The sequence below is a fragment of the Magallana gigas genome, chromosome 9 (genome assembly GCF_963853765.1).
Source record: "Magallana gigas chromosome 9, xbMagGiga1.1, whole genome shotgun sequence".
Lineage (NCBI taxonomy): Eukaryota > Metazoa > Mollusca > Bivalvia > Ostreida > Ostreidae > Magallana > Magallana gigas.
This window is the reverse complement of record NC_088861.1, coordinates 27,700,875-27,715,383: the sequence shown is the minus strand read 5'-3', so window position 1 is coordinate 27,715,383 and position 14,509 is coordinate 27,700,875. Positions and strand designations below refer to the sequence as shown.

The following is a 14,509-nucleotide window of genomic DNA, read 5'->3' as shown; positions in this document are numbered from 1 at the left end:
TTATTTAGAAAACCCAATGTTTTCTTTTATCATTTGATATCTCAAGAGTCGGATATTTTATGTAAAATAAATAAAATAAACCTCGATCTCGATCGAGTGACTATTAGGTCTTTATAATAATTACTGGTATTATGTATACTGTTTTACTCTACTTATATACAAATAATATTTTGTTATAATATTTTGTTATCCAACATTTTAAATGATTACTTGTGATGAACTTCATATTAAAAAATACATGAATATAAAAAATTTTAAACCAGTATTATAACGAAAATTGACCTGTTGATTTGAATATAGTATGATGTCCTAAAACAAACTGCTATATAGTGCACGCATCTGTAAGGACCTGACGTTTTTTCATTGCAAGAAAATATATTAGAAATAAGAAAATATAAACGCCATTAAAATAGGGGGTGTATTTTTTTCAATACCAAAAAGATATATATTGTCAGGTACCTGTGTATATATACTGTGTATTATAAGATTGTGTCTGTGTTGTGTTTCAGTTATAAGACGATTGTGGTGGGCGGGGTCGTCCAGAAGATTCCGGTCACGACAGAGGTCAGTCAGTGTCACATTATGTAAACGTCATAAAACGTCATACGTTGTGTCACATGATGTCAACGTCATAAAACGTCATACGTTGTGTCACATAATGTCTTACAATGTCACATGTAACCAATGTCATTAAGATATGTCACGTGGTGTCAGTGTCATATATTGTCACAGAAGGTCAAACTATGTCGAAGCCATGTTTTACAATGTCAAACTTGGTCATGATGCTGTACATGTAGCAGAGGTCGATTTCACATTATTACACAAAGTTTAACAAAGTCGGTTTTGATAAGATTTATTGAAATTGAATAGGTTAAAGTTCACATTTTTGTCATAGGGAATTCAACCCAGATGCACACTGTAACTGAAATAACCAAGTAACATCTTACTATATGATTTTCGTAAATAAATTCTCTATTATCAGCCCCCACATCGCACGTATACATGTAGTACTGTAGAAGTAGCGATATGAAATGACACTGTCTCCATTGAATCGATTCATGTCAGAATCATACGTAATTAGGGCGTTCTAATTAATGAACTTCCGGCGCATCACTTAGCTTCCGTGTTACTACAGTAACGCTATACAGTTACCGCCAGTTTTGTTTTGATTTCAGCCCGCTGTTGTGATGAGACCAAAGAAGAAGGCCAAGCGAGTAGGTAAGTATAAGATGTAACGGTAAATTTATGTCTTTGACTTTGCCCCCACGTTTCTGTTTTATAGTTCTGACGGAATAAGATTTTTATAAAGTGGGAAATCATGTAATAAAATTCTAGGACATCGTACATTGTATACACTGAATACAGAAGGTGTTGTTTCGCAATCCAGGAAGTGAGAATGACTGTTTCTATTAATAGCTCCGGAAGTCGGGAGGATCTATTTACATCATTGTAATGTACTATATAGGAAATCGTTTGCGATTCATGAACGTTAATATTAATTAAGTTGTGAACAATGAATTAACGACAAACAACTTTTTCCGCTGACAGAATAATATGTAAAGGATGTTTAAGCATTCATTTGAATTATTTAAATTGTTTTTGTCGTCATCGTGTCAATAACTGCCATCAGTTGAGCAGACAAAATGAATAACGAACGTTAGTTTGTCTGCTCAACTGCAAGACATTTCATATTTTTTCAGAGTGCAGTATATTACATGCAAAAAGTTAAATCAAACTGGAAAAAATCAAACTGAAAATTTAGGATTGTTTGTTTTATTTTCAAACGACAATTTCTCCTAAACCTACTGCGCGCGCGGGTAACGTTAGAATTAACTTTGAATCGGCTTATATTTGATTTTTATGTCTCTTCGACATGCAATGACATGCAGTAAGATTTTTTGCAAACCATGCAGCGACAAATATATATTTGGTACCATGTTTTTGTGGCATATTGAGAGAATGCAATAAATCATAATCCAATGTCCACGCAGGGATGGAAATCCTCATAAGCTTGTTGATAAAGATTTTTGAGTAACCTTGCAATCTAATTTAAATTAGATCTTGGATCCGCTTACGTACGATCGCTTCACTAAGCAGTAAGCACGTGAGCGGATATAAGATCTAATTTTAATTAGATTGCGTATTAACCTTGTATTTGGTGTCCATTTGACAACTTTTTTCATAACCCATACAGGATGAAAATCTTTTGATTGAATAAAGGTTTCGTTGTATTAGTGGTTTTATAGTGGCTGTATAAGTGGTTTAATAATGGCTGTATAAGTGGTTTTATAGTGGTTGTATAAGTGGTTTTATAGTGGTTGTATAAGTGGTTTTTATAGTGGCTGTATAAGTGGTTTTATAGTGGCTGTATAAGTGGTTTTATAGTGGCTGTATAAGTGGTTTTATAGTGGCTGTATAAGTGGTTTTATAGTGGCTGTATAAGTGGTTTTATAGTGGCTGTATAAGTGGTTTTATAGTGGCTGTATAAGTGGTTTTATGCTGTGTGTCCTTTGGACAGACCGCCGGGTGAGCTGTAAGGACCTGGGCACGGGCGACTGTCAGGGATGGCTCTACAAGAAGCGGGACAAGGGCGGGTTCATGGCCAGCCACTGGGCCAAGCGTTGGTGTGTCATCAAGCAGTACAACATGTACTTCTACCGCGACCAAGAGGTAACGCTTACAGGGGACCATGCTAAAGAAAAAAAAATATAGTGCTGTTTATTTTTCTTAAAGGGACATGGTCACGATTTTGGTCTATTTTTTTTCTGATTTTAATGTTTACAATTCTTCAGTAAGGCATTTTTAATGGACAATCAAATTATTAAATAATTTAAGAATTGATGTATTTTGTGCAACATAGGTAACCACACTAAACACATTTAAAAGGTTTTCAAAGAAAGCATTAATTGGTGAAATTTTAGTTTTCTTTATATTTTAGTGTAAACGTTACAGTTTCTGTTCTAAATTTACGCGTTACAAGGTGTGACGTCATAAGCTCGTCTTCAGGATTGACAAAAATAGTTAAATAGATGAAACGTTTGTTGCAGTGGTAACTATGTTTTGTAGGATCTGAAGGCAGAAGGGGTGCTACATTTACCCGCGTTCCAAGTTTCTCCAGCACCGGAAGTAAAAACCAAAAAATTGTAAGTTAACCAATCAAAACTGTCCTTACATAGTTGGCAAGGTGTTTGTTGAAAGGGATTAATATCATAAACTTTAATGGCTATTTGGCGGGTTTTTTATTTTACTAACGTTACAATTAAAAATAATTATAGATCGTGTGCGTTTACAAACCTATAGTTAATACTAAGTTAATTCAGTATTTTTTTTTTCATTTGAGGTTTGATTCACAAATTTTACACGAGCTCACATTTTAATGCATTAATTTAACGTTGATATTTTATTTTAAACCATCTGATTTTTTTCAGTTTAAATCATTTAGTTGTGTGGTTTCCTAACTTTTCACTGTTGATTAGTTATGTGGAAAAAAATATAACAAAGTAATGGCTTAATATCCCAAATGTATTCTTTGTTCTTTTTGCTCATATGAAAAGCCCATAGTAAGTAATCGATGTTGTTTACTGGTCGCACTAATATCATTTGGGTCAAACTGCCAGGCGGCTAATAATGCATGTCCTTATTTGTTTTATTTATATTTTTTTATTATTTTAATTTGCATGTTTACCATTTTAATTGCACTTTGTTTTCAATTAATTTTAAGTTTTTTAATTGCACTTTGTTTTCAATTAATTTTTTTTTTCAAATTGTTTTTAAAAAAATCTTATTTGTGATAGTTAATGCTTTGAATTGGCAGACGAGTTAGTAGAAAGAATGGAGTGTTATGATTGCGTTTTCTTTCTGAATAATTACAGTAATTTTGGAATGACTCTTTTATTATTTGGTTCATGCCCTGTCTTGCTCCTTTTATGACTATTGAAACGTGTGTATTTTCATATTTTTAGTTATATTGAATGCGATATATTAGTTGAAAAAAATCCTTAAAATTGCCCGATTATTATACAATTTATACATCTATATATAAAGCACTTTATTTTACGATAGTAATTGTTAAGAAATGTAATTAAGATGTGCATTTTATTTTTCATTAATATAAGTTTTTTAAATATTTTGCACCGTTAGAGTTCTAGATGCTTACTGAGGTCTATATATATATATATATATATATATATATATATATATATATATATATATATATATATATATATATATATATATATATATATATACACACACACACACACAAACACTAGTATGTAGTGTATTTGGGAGATTGAGAAACATCCATACTTGACAGTACAATGAATTTTGAGTTGTATTTAGTTTCTAAATAACTACAGTAACTTCATTTTGTATGTTTTACTTAATATGATTAAGTAAGCATTTTTGAAAGAAGTTTTAGATCCGCTTTTTAAACTTGGTACATTGAGAAACTCGGAACTTGTCATAATTTAGCTAGTATACTTGACATAATTAAGCGATTCTCAACAGGTGCCGTTTTATTAAAAGCTTGTAACATTAATTTAACAGGTATCAAAGCAAGTTATCGTAAGGACACTATCGGTTTTTCAATAGCATATGAAATGCATATGCTGGAGAGAGAGATATCACTCTTAAGAAGTAACTAGAGGAAGAACTATTTGAATATGTAGCATGTTTTACTAACGGTATCTGTCATTTGCATCATGTTTTTTTATATATTTTATTTGCTCTAGAATATGTTGCATTGTTGCTTTGTATATTTTACAGTCACTAAAAGGAATAAATACTAATGATTTATATGAAGTTCTTTGTACAATGTACATCGGAATGTGAAATTAATTTTTACATCTTTGTGTTCTAAAGATTACAATATTATTCAAAATGCATCATTTTCCCTGTCATTGGTTCTAAAAATAATTCCCATTGAATATATTCACATTAAATTTTTAAATCTGTATCCACACGTTTATCATCTCTATATCCTTTATCATACCACCTTATTTTACCCACGTCGCTATCATGTCTCTGTTTACTGTGCTGTAAACTCATGTTTACCCTGCTGTAAACCTCCGTTTGCAGTGTTGTAAACCTGTTTACTGTGATGTAAACTTCTGATTACTGTGCTGTAAACCTGTTTACTGTGATGTAAACTTCTGATTACTGTGCTGTAAATCTCGGTTTACTGTGCTGTAAACCTCTGTTGACAGCGCTGAACACAAGTACCACAGTACTGTCCCGTTATTTTTTTCTAGTCAACTAAACGTTTTATACTTTTTTAACAGCGCATTTAAAGTCCACAACTTGGGAACGTCTTTTATCTTTGCGTCGGAACGACAAGATGACATGAAAAAGTAAGAAAATCAGGGTTGTTAAATAAGTCTGCTTGATCCACTTTTTTCTTTACCATTTATTATTTTTTTAGAAAGAAATACATGTATTGCTTAATTATATAATAATATGTGGTAGCAGGCTAACACAGAATTCTTCTGGTTTTTCACACGTTCTTTTAACGGATAAAGAGGTTTGAACTTTTTTAAAAATTATTTGCGTCAAATTGATACTTACTATTGAGTCTGTTTGTTACAGATGGATGAACAAGATGGGGTTAGCTGCAATATCTTTTTCTCCACCCAAAGTGATAAAGCATGGTGAACATAGTGCATCAAGTTAGTATCACTTTTGTCGGTCAAAGTAGCCTGAAAATTGATTTTTATAGACAAAAACGCACAGAAATAGCTAGAATTTGTTTATAGATATTCGAGCATTTAAAAAGGCCAGTTATACATAAATGTAACAATTTCTATCAAAATTTAACCAATTAAGAAAAAAATTGTCATTGCATTAATAAAAGTTGAAATCGGGCATTTGGTCGTACATCAGAAAAAAGTTTCCATTTTAATTTTATTAATACAGGGTATTGTTAATTACATAATTGGATTATCAAAATTTTTTTTTCATTGAAAATTGTGTGGAAAGATATTTTTTTGTACGTTCTTTCCAATCTAATGTAATGACTTGTAATTATTCACAGACGATTACTACAGCGAGAGTTCAGACGAAGAGGACCATCCATCTCACACCACTAGTGTAGAATCTCTAGAGAGTATCGGCCACAGTACAGGTAGGACCCACACTACTAGTGTAGATCCACCACTAGTGTAGAACCTCTGAAGAGTATCGGCCACAGTACAGTTAGGGCCCACACCACTAGTGTAAGATCTCTGGAGAGTATCGGTCACAGTACAGGTAGGGCCCACACCACTAGTGTAAGATCTCTGAAGAGAGTATCGGTCACAGTACAGGTAGGGCCCACACCACTAGTATAGAATCTCTGTAGAGTATTGGCCACAGTACAGGTAGGGCCCACACCACTAGTGTAGAATCTCTGGAGAGTATCGGCCACAGTACAGATATGGCCCACACCACTAGTGTAAGATCTCTGGAGAGTATCGACCACAGTACAGGTAGGGCCCACACCACTAGTGTAGAATCTCTGAAGAGTATTGGCCATAGTACAGGTAGGGCCCACACCACTAGTGTAGAATCTCTGGAGAGTATCGGCCACAGTACAGGTAGGGCCCACACCACTAGTGTAGAATCTCTGGAGAGTATTGGACACAGTACAGGTAGGGACCACACTACTAGTGTAGAATCTCTGGAGTATCGGCCACAGTACAGGTAGGGCCCACACCACTAGTGTAGAATCTCTGGAGAGTATTGGACACAGTACAGGTAGGGCCCACACCACTAGTGTAGAATCTCTGGAGAGTATCGGCCACAGTACAGGTAGGGCCCACACCACTAGTGTAGAATCTCTGGAGAGTATTGGTCACAGTACAGGTAGGGCCCACACCACTAGTGTAGAATCTCTGGAGAGTATCGACCACAGTACAGGTAGGGACCACACCACTAGTGTAGAATCTCTGGAGAGTATTGGACACAGTACAGGTAGGGACCACACTACTAGTGTAGAATCTCTGGAGAGTATTGGACACAGTACAGGTAGGGACCACACCACTAGTGTAGAATCTCTGGAGAGTATTGGACACAGTACAGGTAGGGCCCACACCACTAGTGTAGAATCTCTGGAGAGTATCGGCCACAGTACAGGTAGGGCCCACACCACTAGTGTAGAATCTCTTGAGAGTATCATACACAGTACAGGTAGTGCCCGCCCTTCTTGTGTAGAATCTCTGGAGAGCATCGGCCACAGTACAGGTAGGGCCCACACAACTAGTGTAGAATCTCTGGAGAGTATCGGCCACAGTACAGGTAGAGCCCACACCACTAGTGTACAATCTCTGAAGAGTATCGGCCACAGTACAGGTAGGAACCACACTACTAGTGTAGAATCTCTGGAGAGTATCAGCCACAGTACAGGTAGGGCCCACACCACTAGTGTAGAATCTCTGAAGAGTATCGGCCACAGTACAGGTAGGGCCCACATCACTAGTGTAGAATCTCTTGAGAGTATTGGTCACAGTACAGGTAGAGCCCACACCACTAGGGTAGAATCTCTGGAGAGTATTTGCCACAGTACAGGTAGGGCCCACACCACTAGTGTAGAATCTCTGGAGAGTATTTGCCACAGTACAGGTAGGGCCCACACCACTAGTGTAGAATCTCTGGAGAGTATTTGCCACAGTACAGGTAGGGCCCACACCACTAGTGTAGAATCTCTGGAGAGTATTGGTCACAGTACAGGTAGGGCCCACACCACTAGTGTACAATCTCTGGAGAATATTGGTCACAGTACAGGTAGGGCCCACACCACTAGTGTAGAATCTCTGGAGAGTATCAGCCACAGTACAGGTAGGGCCCACACCACTAGGGTAGAATCTCTGGAGAGTATTGGTCACAGTACAGGTAGGGCCCACACCACTAGTGTAGAATCTCTTGAGAGTATTGGTCACAGTACAGGTAGGGCCCACACCACTAGTGTAGAATCTCTGGAGAGTATTTGCCACAGTACAGGTAGGGCCCACACCACTAGTGTAGAATCTCTGGAGAGTATTTGCCACAGTACAAGTAGGACCAACACCACTAGTGTACAATCTCTGGAGAGTATCAGCCACAGTACAGGTAGGGCCCTCACCACTAGGGTAGAATCTCTGGAGAGTATTGGTCACAGTACAGGTAGGGCCCACACCACTAGTGTAGAATCTCTTGAGAGTATTGGTCACAGTACAGGTAGGGCCCACACCACTAGTGTAGAATCTCTTGAGAGTATTGGTCACAGTACAGGTAGGGCCCACACCACTAGTGTAGAATCTCTGGAGAGTATTGGTCACAGTACAGGTAGGGCCCACACCACTAGTGTACAATCTCTGGAGAATATTGGTCACAGTACAGGTAGGGCCCACACCACTAGTGTAGAATCTCTGGAGAGTATCAGCCACAGTACAGGTAGGGCCCACACCACTAGGGTAGAATCTCTGGAGAGTATCAGCCACAGTACAGGTAGGGCCCACACCACTAGTGTAAAATCTCTGGAGAGTATTGGACACAGTACAGGTAGGGCCCACACCACTAGTTTACAATCTCTGGAGAGTATTGGTCACAGTACAGGTAGGGCCCACACCACTAGTGTAGAATCTCTGGAGAGTATCAGCCACAGTACAGGTAGAGCCCACACCACTAGTGTAGAATCTCTTGAGAGTATTGGTCACAGTACAGGTAGGGCCCACACCACTAGTGTAGAATCTCTGGAGAGTATCAGCCACAGTACAGGTAGAGCCCACACCACTAGTGTAGAATCTCTTGAGAGTATTGGTCACAGTACAGGTAGGGCCCACACCACTAGTGTAGAATCTCTGGAGAGTATTGGTCACAGTACAGATAGGGCCCACACCACTAGTGTAGAATCTCTGGAGAGTATTGGTCACAGTACAGGTAGGGCCCACACCACTAGTGTAGAATCTCTGGAGAGTATTGGTCACAGTACAGGTAGGGCCCACACCACTAGTGTAGAATCTCTGGAGAGTATCAGCCACAGTACAGGTAGAGCCCACACCACTAGTGTAGAATCTCTGGAGAGTATTGGTCACAGTACAGGTAGGGCCCACACCACTAGTGTAGAATCTCTGGAGAGTATCAGCCACAGTACAGGTAGGGCCCACACCACTAGTGTAGAATCTCTGGAGAGTATTGGTCCCAGTACAGGTAGGGCCCACACCACTAGTGTAGAATCTCTTGAGAGTATTGGTCACAGTACAGGTAGGGCCCACACCACTAGGGTAGAATCTCTGGAGAGTATTGGTCACAGTACAGGTAGGGCCCATACCACTAGTGTAGAATCTCTGGAGAGTATTGGTCACAGTACAGGTATGGCCCACACCACTAGGGTAGAATCTCTGGAGAGTATCAGCCACAGTACAGGTAGGGCCCACACCACTAGGGTAGAATCTCTGGAGAGTATTGGACACAGTACAAGTAGGACCAACACCACTAGTGTAAAATCCACCACTAGTGTAGAAATTCTGGAGAGTTTTGGCCACAGTACAGGTAGGGCCCACACCACTAGTGTAGAATTGCTGGAGAGTTTTGGCCACAGTACAGGTATGGCCCACACCACTAGGGTAGAATCTCTGGAGTGTAATGGTCACAGTAAAGGTAGGGCCCACACCACTAGTGTAGAATTTCTGGAGAGTTTTGGCCACAGTACAGGTACGGCCCACACCACTAGGGTAGAATCTCTTGAGAGTATCGGCCACAGTACAGGTAGGGCCCACACCACTAGTGTAGAATCTCTGGAGAATATTGGTCACAGTACAGGTAGGGCCCACACCACTAGTGTAGAATCTCTGGAGAGTATTGGTCACAATACAGGTAGAGCCCACACCACTAGTGTAGAATTTCTGGAGAGTTTTGGCCACAGTACAGGTAGGGCCCACACCACTAGTGTAGAATTTCTGAAGAGTTTTGGCCACAGTACAGGAATGGCCCACACCACTAGTATAGAATTTCTGGAGAGTATCGGCCACAGTACAGGTATGGCCCACACCACTAGGGTAGAATCTCTGGAGAGTATCGGCCACAGTACAGGTAGGGCCCACACCACTAGTGTAGAATTTCTGGAGAGTATCGGCCACAGTACAGGTATGGCCCACACCACTAGGGTAGAATCTCTGGAGAGTATCGGCCACAGTACAGGTAGGGCCCACACCACTAGGGTAGAATCTCTGGAGAGTATTGGACACAGTACAGGTAGGACCAACACCACTAGTGTAAAATCCACCACTAGTGTAGAAATTCTGGAGAGTATCGGCCACAGTACAGGTAGGGCCCACACCACTAGTGTAGAATTTCTGGAGAGTTTTGGCCACAGTACAGGTATGGCCCACACCACTAGGGTAGAATCTTTGGAGTGTATTGGTCACAGTACAGGTAGGGCCCACACCACTAGTGTAGAATTTCTGGAGAGTTTTGGCCACAGTACAGGTATGGCCCACACCACTAGGGTAGAATCTCTTGAGAGTATCGGCCACAGTACAGGTAGGGCCCACACCACTAGTGTAGAGTCTCTGGAGAATATTGGTCACAGTACAGGTAGGGCCCACACCACTAGTGTAGAATCTCTGGAGAGTATTGGTCACAGTACAGGTAGAGCCCTCACCACTAGTGTAGAATCTCTGGAGAGTATTGGTCACAGTACAGGTAGGGCCCACACCACTAGTGTAGAATCTCTTGAGAGTATTGGTCACAGTACAGGTAGAGCCCACACCACTAGGGTAGAATCTCTGGAGAGTATTGGCCACAGTACAGGTAGAGCCCACACCACTAGTGTAGAATTTCTGGAGAGTATTGAACACAGTACAGGTAGGGCCCACACCACTAGTGTAGAATCTCTGGAGAGTATTGGTCACAGTACAGGTAGGGCCCACACCACTAGTGTAGAATCTCTGGAGAGTATTGGTCACAGTACAGGTAGGGCCCACACCACTAGTGTAGAATCTCTGGAGAGTATTGGACACAGTACAGGTAGAGCCCACACCACTAGTGTAGGATCTCTGGAGAGTATCGGTCACAGTACAGGTAGAGCCCACACCATTAGTGTAGAATCCACCACTAGTGTAGAATCCACCACTAGGGTAGAATCTCTGGAGAGTATTGGCCACAGTACAGGTAGAGCCCACACCACTAGTGTAGAATTTCTGGAGAGTATTGAACACAGTACAGGTAGGGCCCACACCACTAGTGTAGAATCTCTGGAGAGTATTGAACACAGTACAGGTAGGGCCCACACCACTAGTGTAGAATCTCTGGAGAGTATTGGTCACAGTACAGGTAGGGCCCACACCACTAGTGTAGAATCTCTGGAGAGTATTGGACACAGTACAGGTTATCGTAGGGCCCACACCACTAGTATTGGACACAGTACAGGCAGGGCCTACAACACTAGTGTAGAATCTCTGGAGAGTATTGGCCACAGTACAGGTATGACCGTGCTCGGTATGTAATGGATATACATGTACTAGTATGTCAAATACTGTTTAGTAGACAGTTTGAGGCCCTTAGTTGCAGGAAGAATAAATCCCACGGACGAAAGATTATTTTCTCCTTTAGATAACCATGAATTGAATTTGATAGAAATGGCTTACTTGTAATTTTTCTGAACTAAATTTTCTGAAACTGTATTTTGTATTAAAGGCTAACTGATTGTATTTGAACTGAATTTTATATAAATACCTGACTTGTCTTTTTTTTCTGAACTTAATTTTGTATTATTGTCTTACTTGGATTTTTCCTGAACTGAATTTCTTATGATAACTGGTTTACTTGTATGTAGACGATGCCGTGGACTCCCCCGCTCCGATATCAAGAAGTGTGGGAGACCTCACTCGTCTCATGGACAACATCCACAAGGAACAGCTGACGTTTGACGGCAAGGACAAGCGGAAACAGAGGACCAGCGCCATTTTACCTACAGACGGCGCCCCTGTCGAGACGCCCGTTGAGAGTATAGAGACTCTCAAGCGGAAACACTCGCTGATGAGAACGTTGAAGGTGATAATTAAATGCACAAGGTGGCTTAGATCTAACTATTTTCTAATACAATCGCTTACAGTGAAAAAAGAATGACATCAAACGTCAAGTTGTTATTGGAGAAAAAAATATATCCTTATATTTTATGGGAAAATAGGGTATGACCATGTTGACCTATTTTGCTCTGTTCAGAGATATTCATGCGGCACATTTTCTAAATTATTTGATTTTCATAAACACTGGAGATTTCAAATGGTGTTCATTCAGTGGTATGAAATAGCCTTAATTCTTTGAAACGTCTCTCTAGCTAGTCAAGTGTCAGTACACAGTGAAAAATGAAAATAGTAAGGGAATTAATTGACAGGTATGGTTTTTTAAATTAAAAATCGTCGATAACTGACGGAAATAATAAATAGGGACAGAATTTAATGTGATTTATTTTGGAGTATAATACAGGGTTTGACATTAAGTTTTTTAATAACTAGACCAGTCGTGCTACCTCAGCAATATTTTACTAGCCCTGACCCTTTTACTGTTAGCCCTGACAAATTTTGACAAAAATAGACTACAAGTAATGACAAACATAAAATTTAGTCTTTAATATTTTATGTGAATTTTTTTTTGAATATAATAATATGTATTATAGAAGATTGATAAGTCATTGATATACTTAATTTAAATGTTGTTTTCCTTTTACATGTACCTAAGAAACACAAAACAGTTATCTCGTTTTCTTTCTCATTACGATTTATAGTTTACTCTAAGAGCAAATCAGAAAATTAGCTGTATTAATGTACATTTAATATCATTATATGACTTTTGATTTCTGAGTAAGTTTTTGACAATTTTTACTTCCAAAAATTTTATTATTTAGTATAATGGCGTTCGTTTTGGTACATGTACATTGTATTATTTAGAGCACACAAAAAAAAACATCAAAAGACCGTTCATTTGGTATATTGAATAATTTAAATTAAAATAGAAAAAAAAAATCAGACAGAATGCAAATAAAAACATTGCATGTAAACAAGCAGGCATAACCATCACAGATTAATTCTTAGTACTATGATAATCATGAATCAATAACATCCGATTTTGCTTCATTTTAGGCCAAAGAATTAGAGCTTCAGGAATTAGAAAATATACTAAAAGGTGGAAATAAAAAGGAACTATTACGAAGTTTTAAGGAGAACCACACGGAAGAAACACATTGATTGTACACGTAGTAATTATAAGGCAAACCTGAGATGAATCTAGATGTTGAATAAAAACATGACAGGATGGTACATGAAATTCTATTGGATGGGAGTCGTATGGTTAAATGAAACTCGGAGCATGATTGGTTGTGGATCAACACTGTGTAATTTGATTTCAATTTTGTGAATTGTGTGTTCGTATTATTGGATGAGAAAATGAGTGCATTGAGCATCATAGATAGTTTGGACGTGTTTATAATCTGTTTGATATGAAACATGGGATTTGACTGAAAGTGGATTCAGATTAACAAATTAATATATGATATGTTATTGGAAGATGTGCAATGGACCAATTACAATGTAATTGCGACCTTTATTAATGATTGCATTATGTATGTAGCTTTGTTTCTGTAAGTAATATATACATATAGCATAAAATATGAATCTTTTGTCCATGTTAAGATATTCTTTTTGAATTATGAAATGGTCTGGTTGTAACTGAATGACACTAAGTGCTAATGATATTGATATGCTAATGATATGCAGTGCAACTCTCGCCTGTTGGTTAGATATTTTGATGCCTAAATATGTAAAATCTATTATTATCTGTCGATGTTATTTGGTGGGCAAGGGTCTTATTTTAATGATCATGAATATCCATGGTTTTGTTTGTTTGATTAATTGACTTCATTTCATTTGCCATGAATATTCATAAAATAAATGTGTTCGACTGATTTACTTTTATACTGTTTAACAATAACATTTTATAAGCAAGTTCTCGCGGTCGTGAATATTCATGCTTTCATTGTTTGTCAATGATTCAGTCATGTCTATTTTAACTATCATTTGGCAACCTTTATACAATATATTAATTGACTAAATGATTGAAATAAAAAGACCAATGAAAGGAAATTTCAGTTTTATTTTAAACAAAACTTACAAAATATGAATAAATACAGACAAAACACAATGATTTCCAATAAAAATTATTACATTTTAATACATAGTAGGATGTGTAAAAAAAGGAAAGTTTTTATTTTTAAGATTCTCCAAAATAACAAATCACAATAAAAAGTATTAATTTTATATCAAGTCTTGAGTAAGCACTTTGTCCTTTACAATGCACTAACTGCTTTCCATTATATGCTGTGGTTGATACGCCACATACATGTATGCATGTAATGTTAATAGCGTGAGTTATGCAATTGATCTTAAATTTTGATGCTGAAAATTTTTAAAATCAAATTAAAGATCAATCTGTGTGTAAAATAGACAGCGAAAATATTACATGGCTTTTTTTTTCGTAGGAGAATATGATTTGCAACTTG

The 14,509-nt window shown here is 38.1% G+C and overlaps 1 protein-coding gene across 4 annotated transcripts in view; it reads left to right on the top strand.

Moving 5' to 3' along the window:
* Window positions 1-13,915, top strand: part of LOC105323047 (connector enhancer of kinase suppressor of ras 2) — a 35,265-nt gene extending 21,350 nt beyond the window's left edge. For 2 of the 4 annotated variants that reach the window (XM_066070506.1, XM_066070508.1), the window contains exons 12-20: window positions 510-564; window positions 1,176-1,218; window positions 2,519-2,670; window positions 3,067-3,143; window positions 5,283-5,351; window positions 5,587-5,666; window positions 6,032-6,121; window positions 11,789-12,006; window positions 13,095-13,915. In XM_066070506.1, coding sequence (XP_065926578.1) covers window positions 510-564; window positions 1,176-1,218; window positions 2,519-2,670; window positions 3,067-3,143; window positions 5,283-5,351; window positions 5,587-5,666; window positions 6,032-6,121; window positions 11,789-12,006; window positions 13,095-13,199 — 889 coding nt within the window. In that variant the 3' untranslated portion in view covers window positions 13,200-13,915. Of the gene's footprint in view, window positions 1-509; window positions 565-1,175; window positions 1,219-2,518; window positions 2,671-3,066; window positions 3,144-3,554; window positions 4,038-5,282; window positions 5,352-5,586; window positions 5,667-6,031; window positions 6,122-11,788; window positions 12,007-13,094 lie in introns of those variants that run through there. The other 2 variants (XM_066070507.1, XM_066070510.1) reach the window with 2 other exon arrangements.
* The last annotated feature ends 594 nt before the right edge of the window (window positions 13,916-14,509 follow it).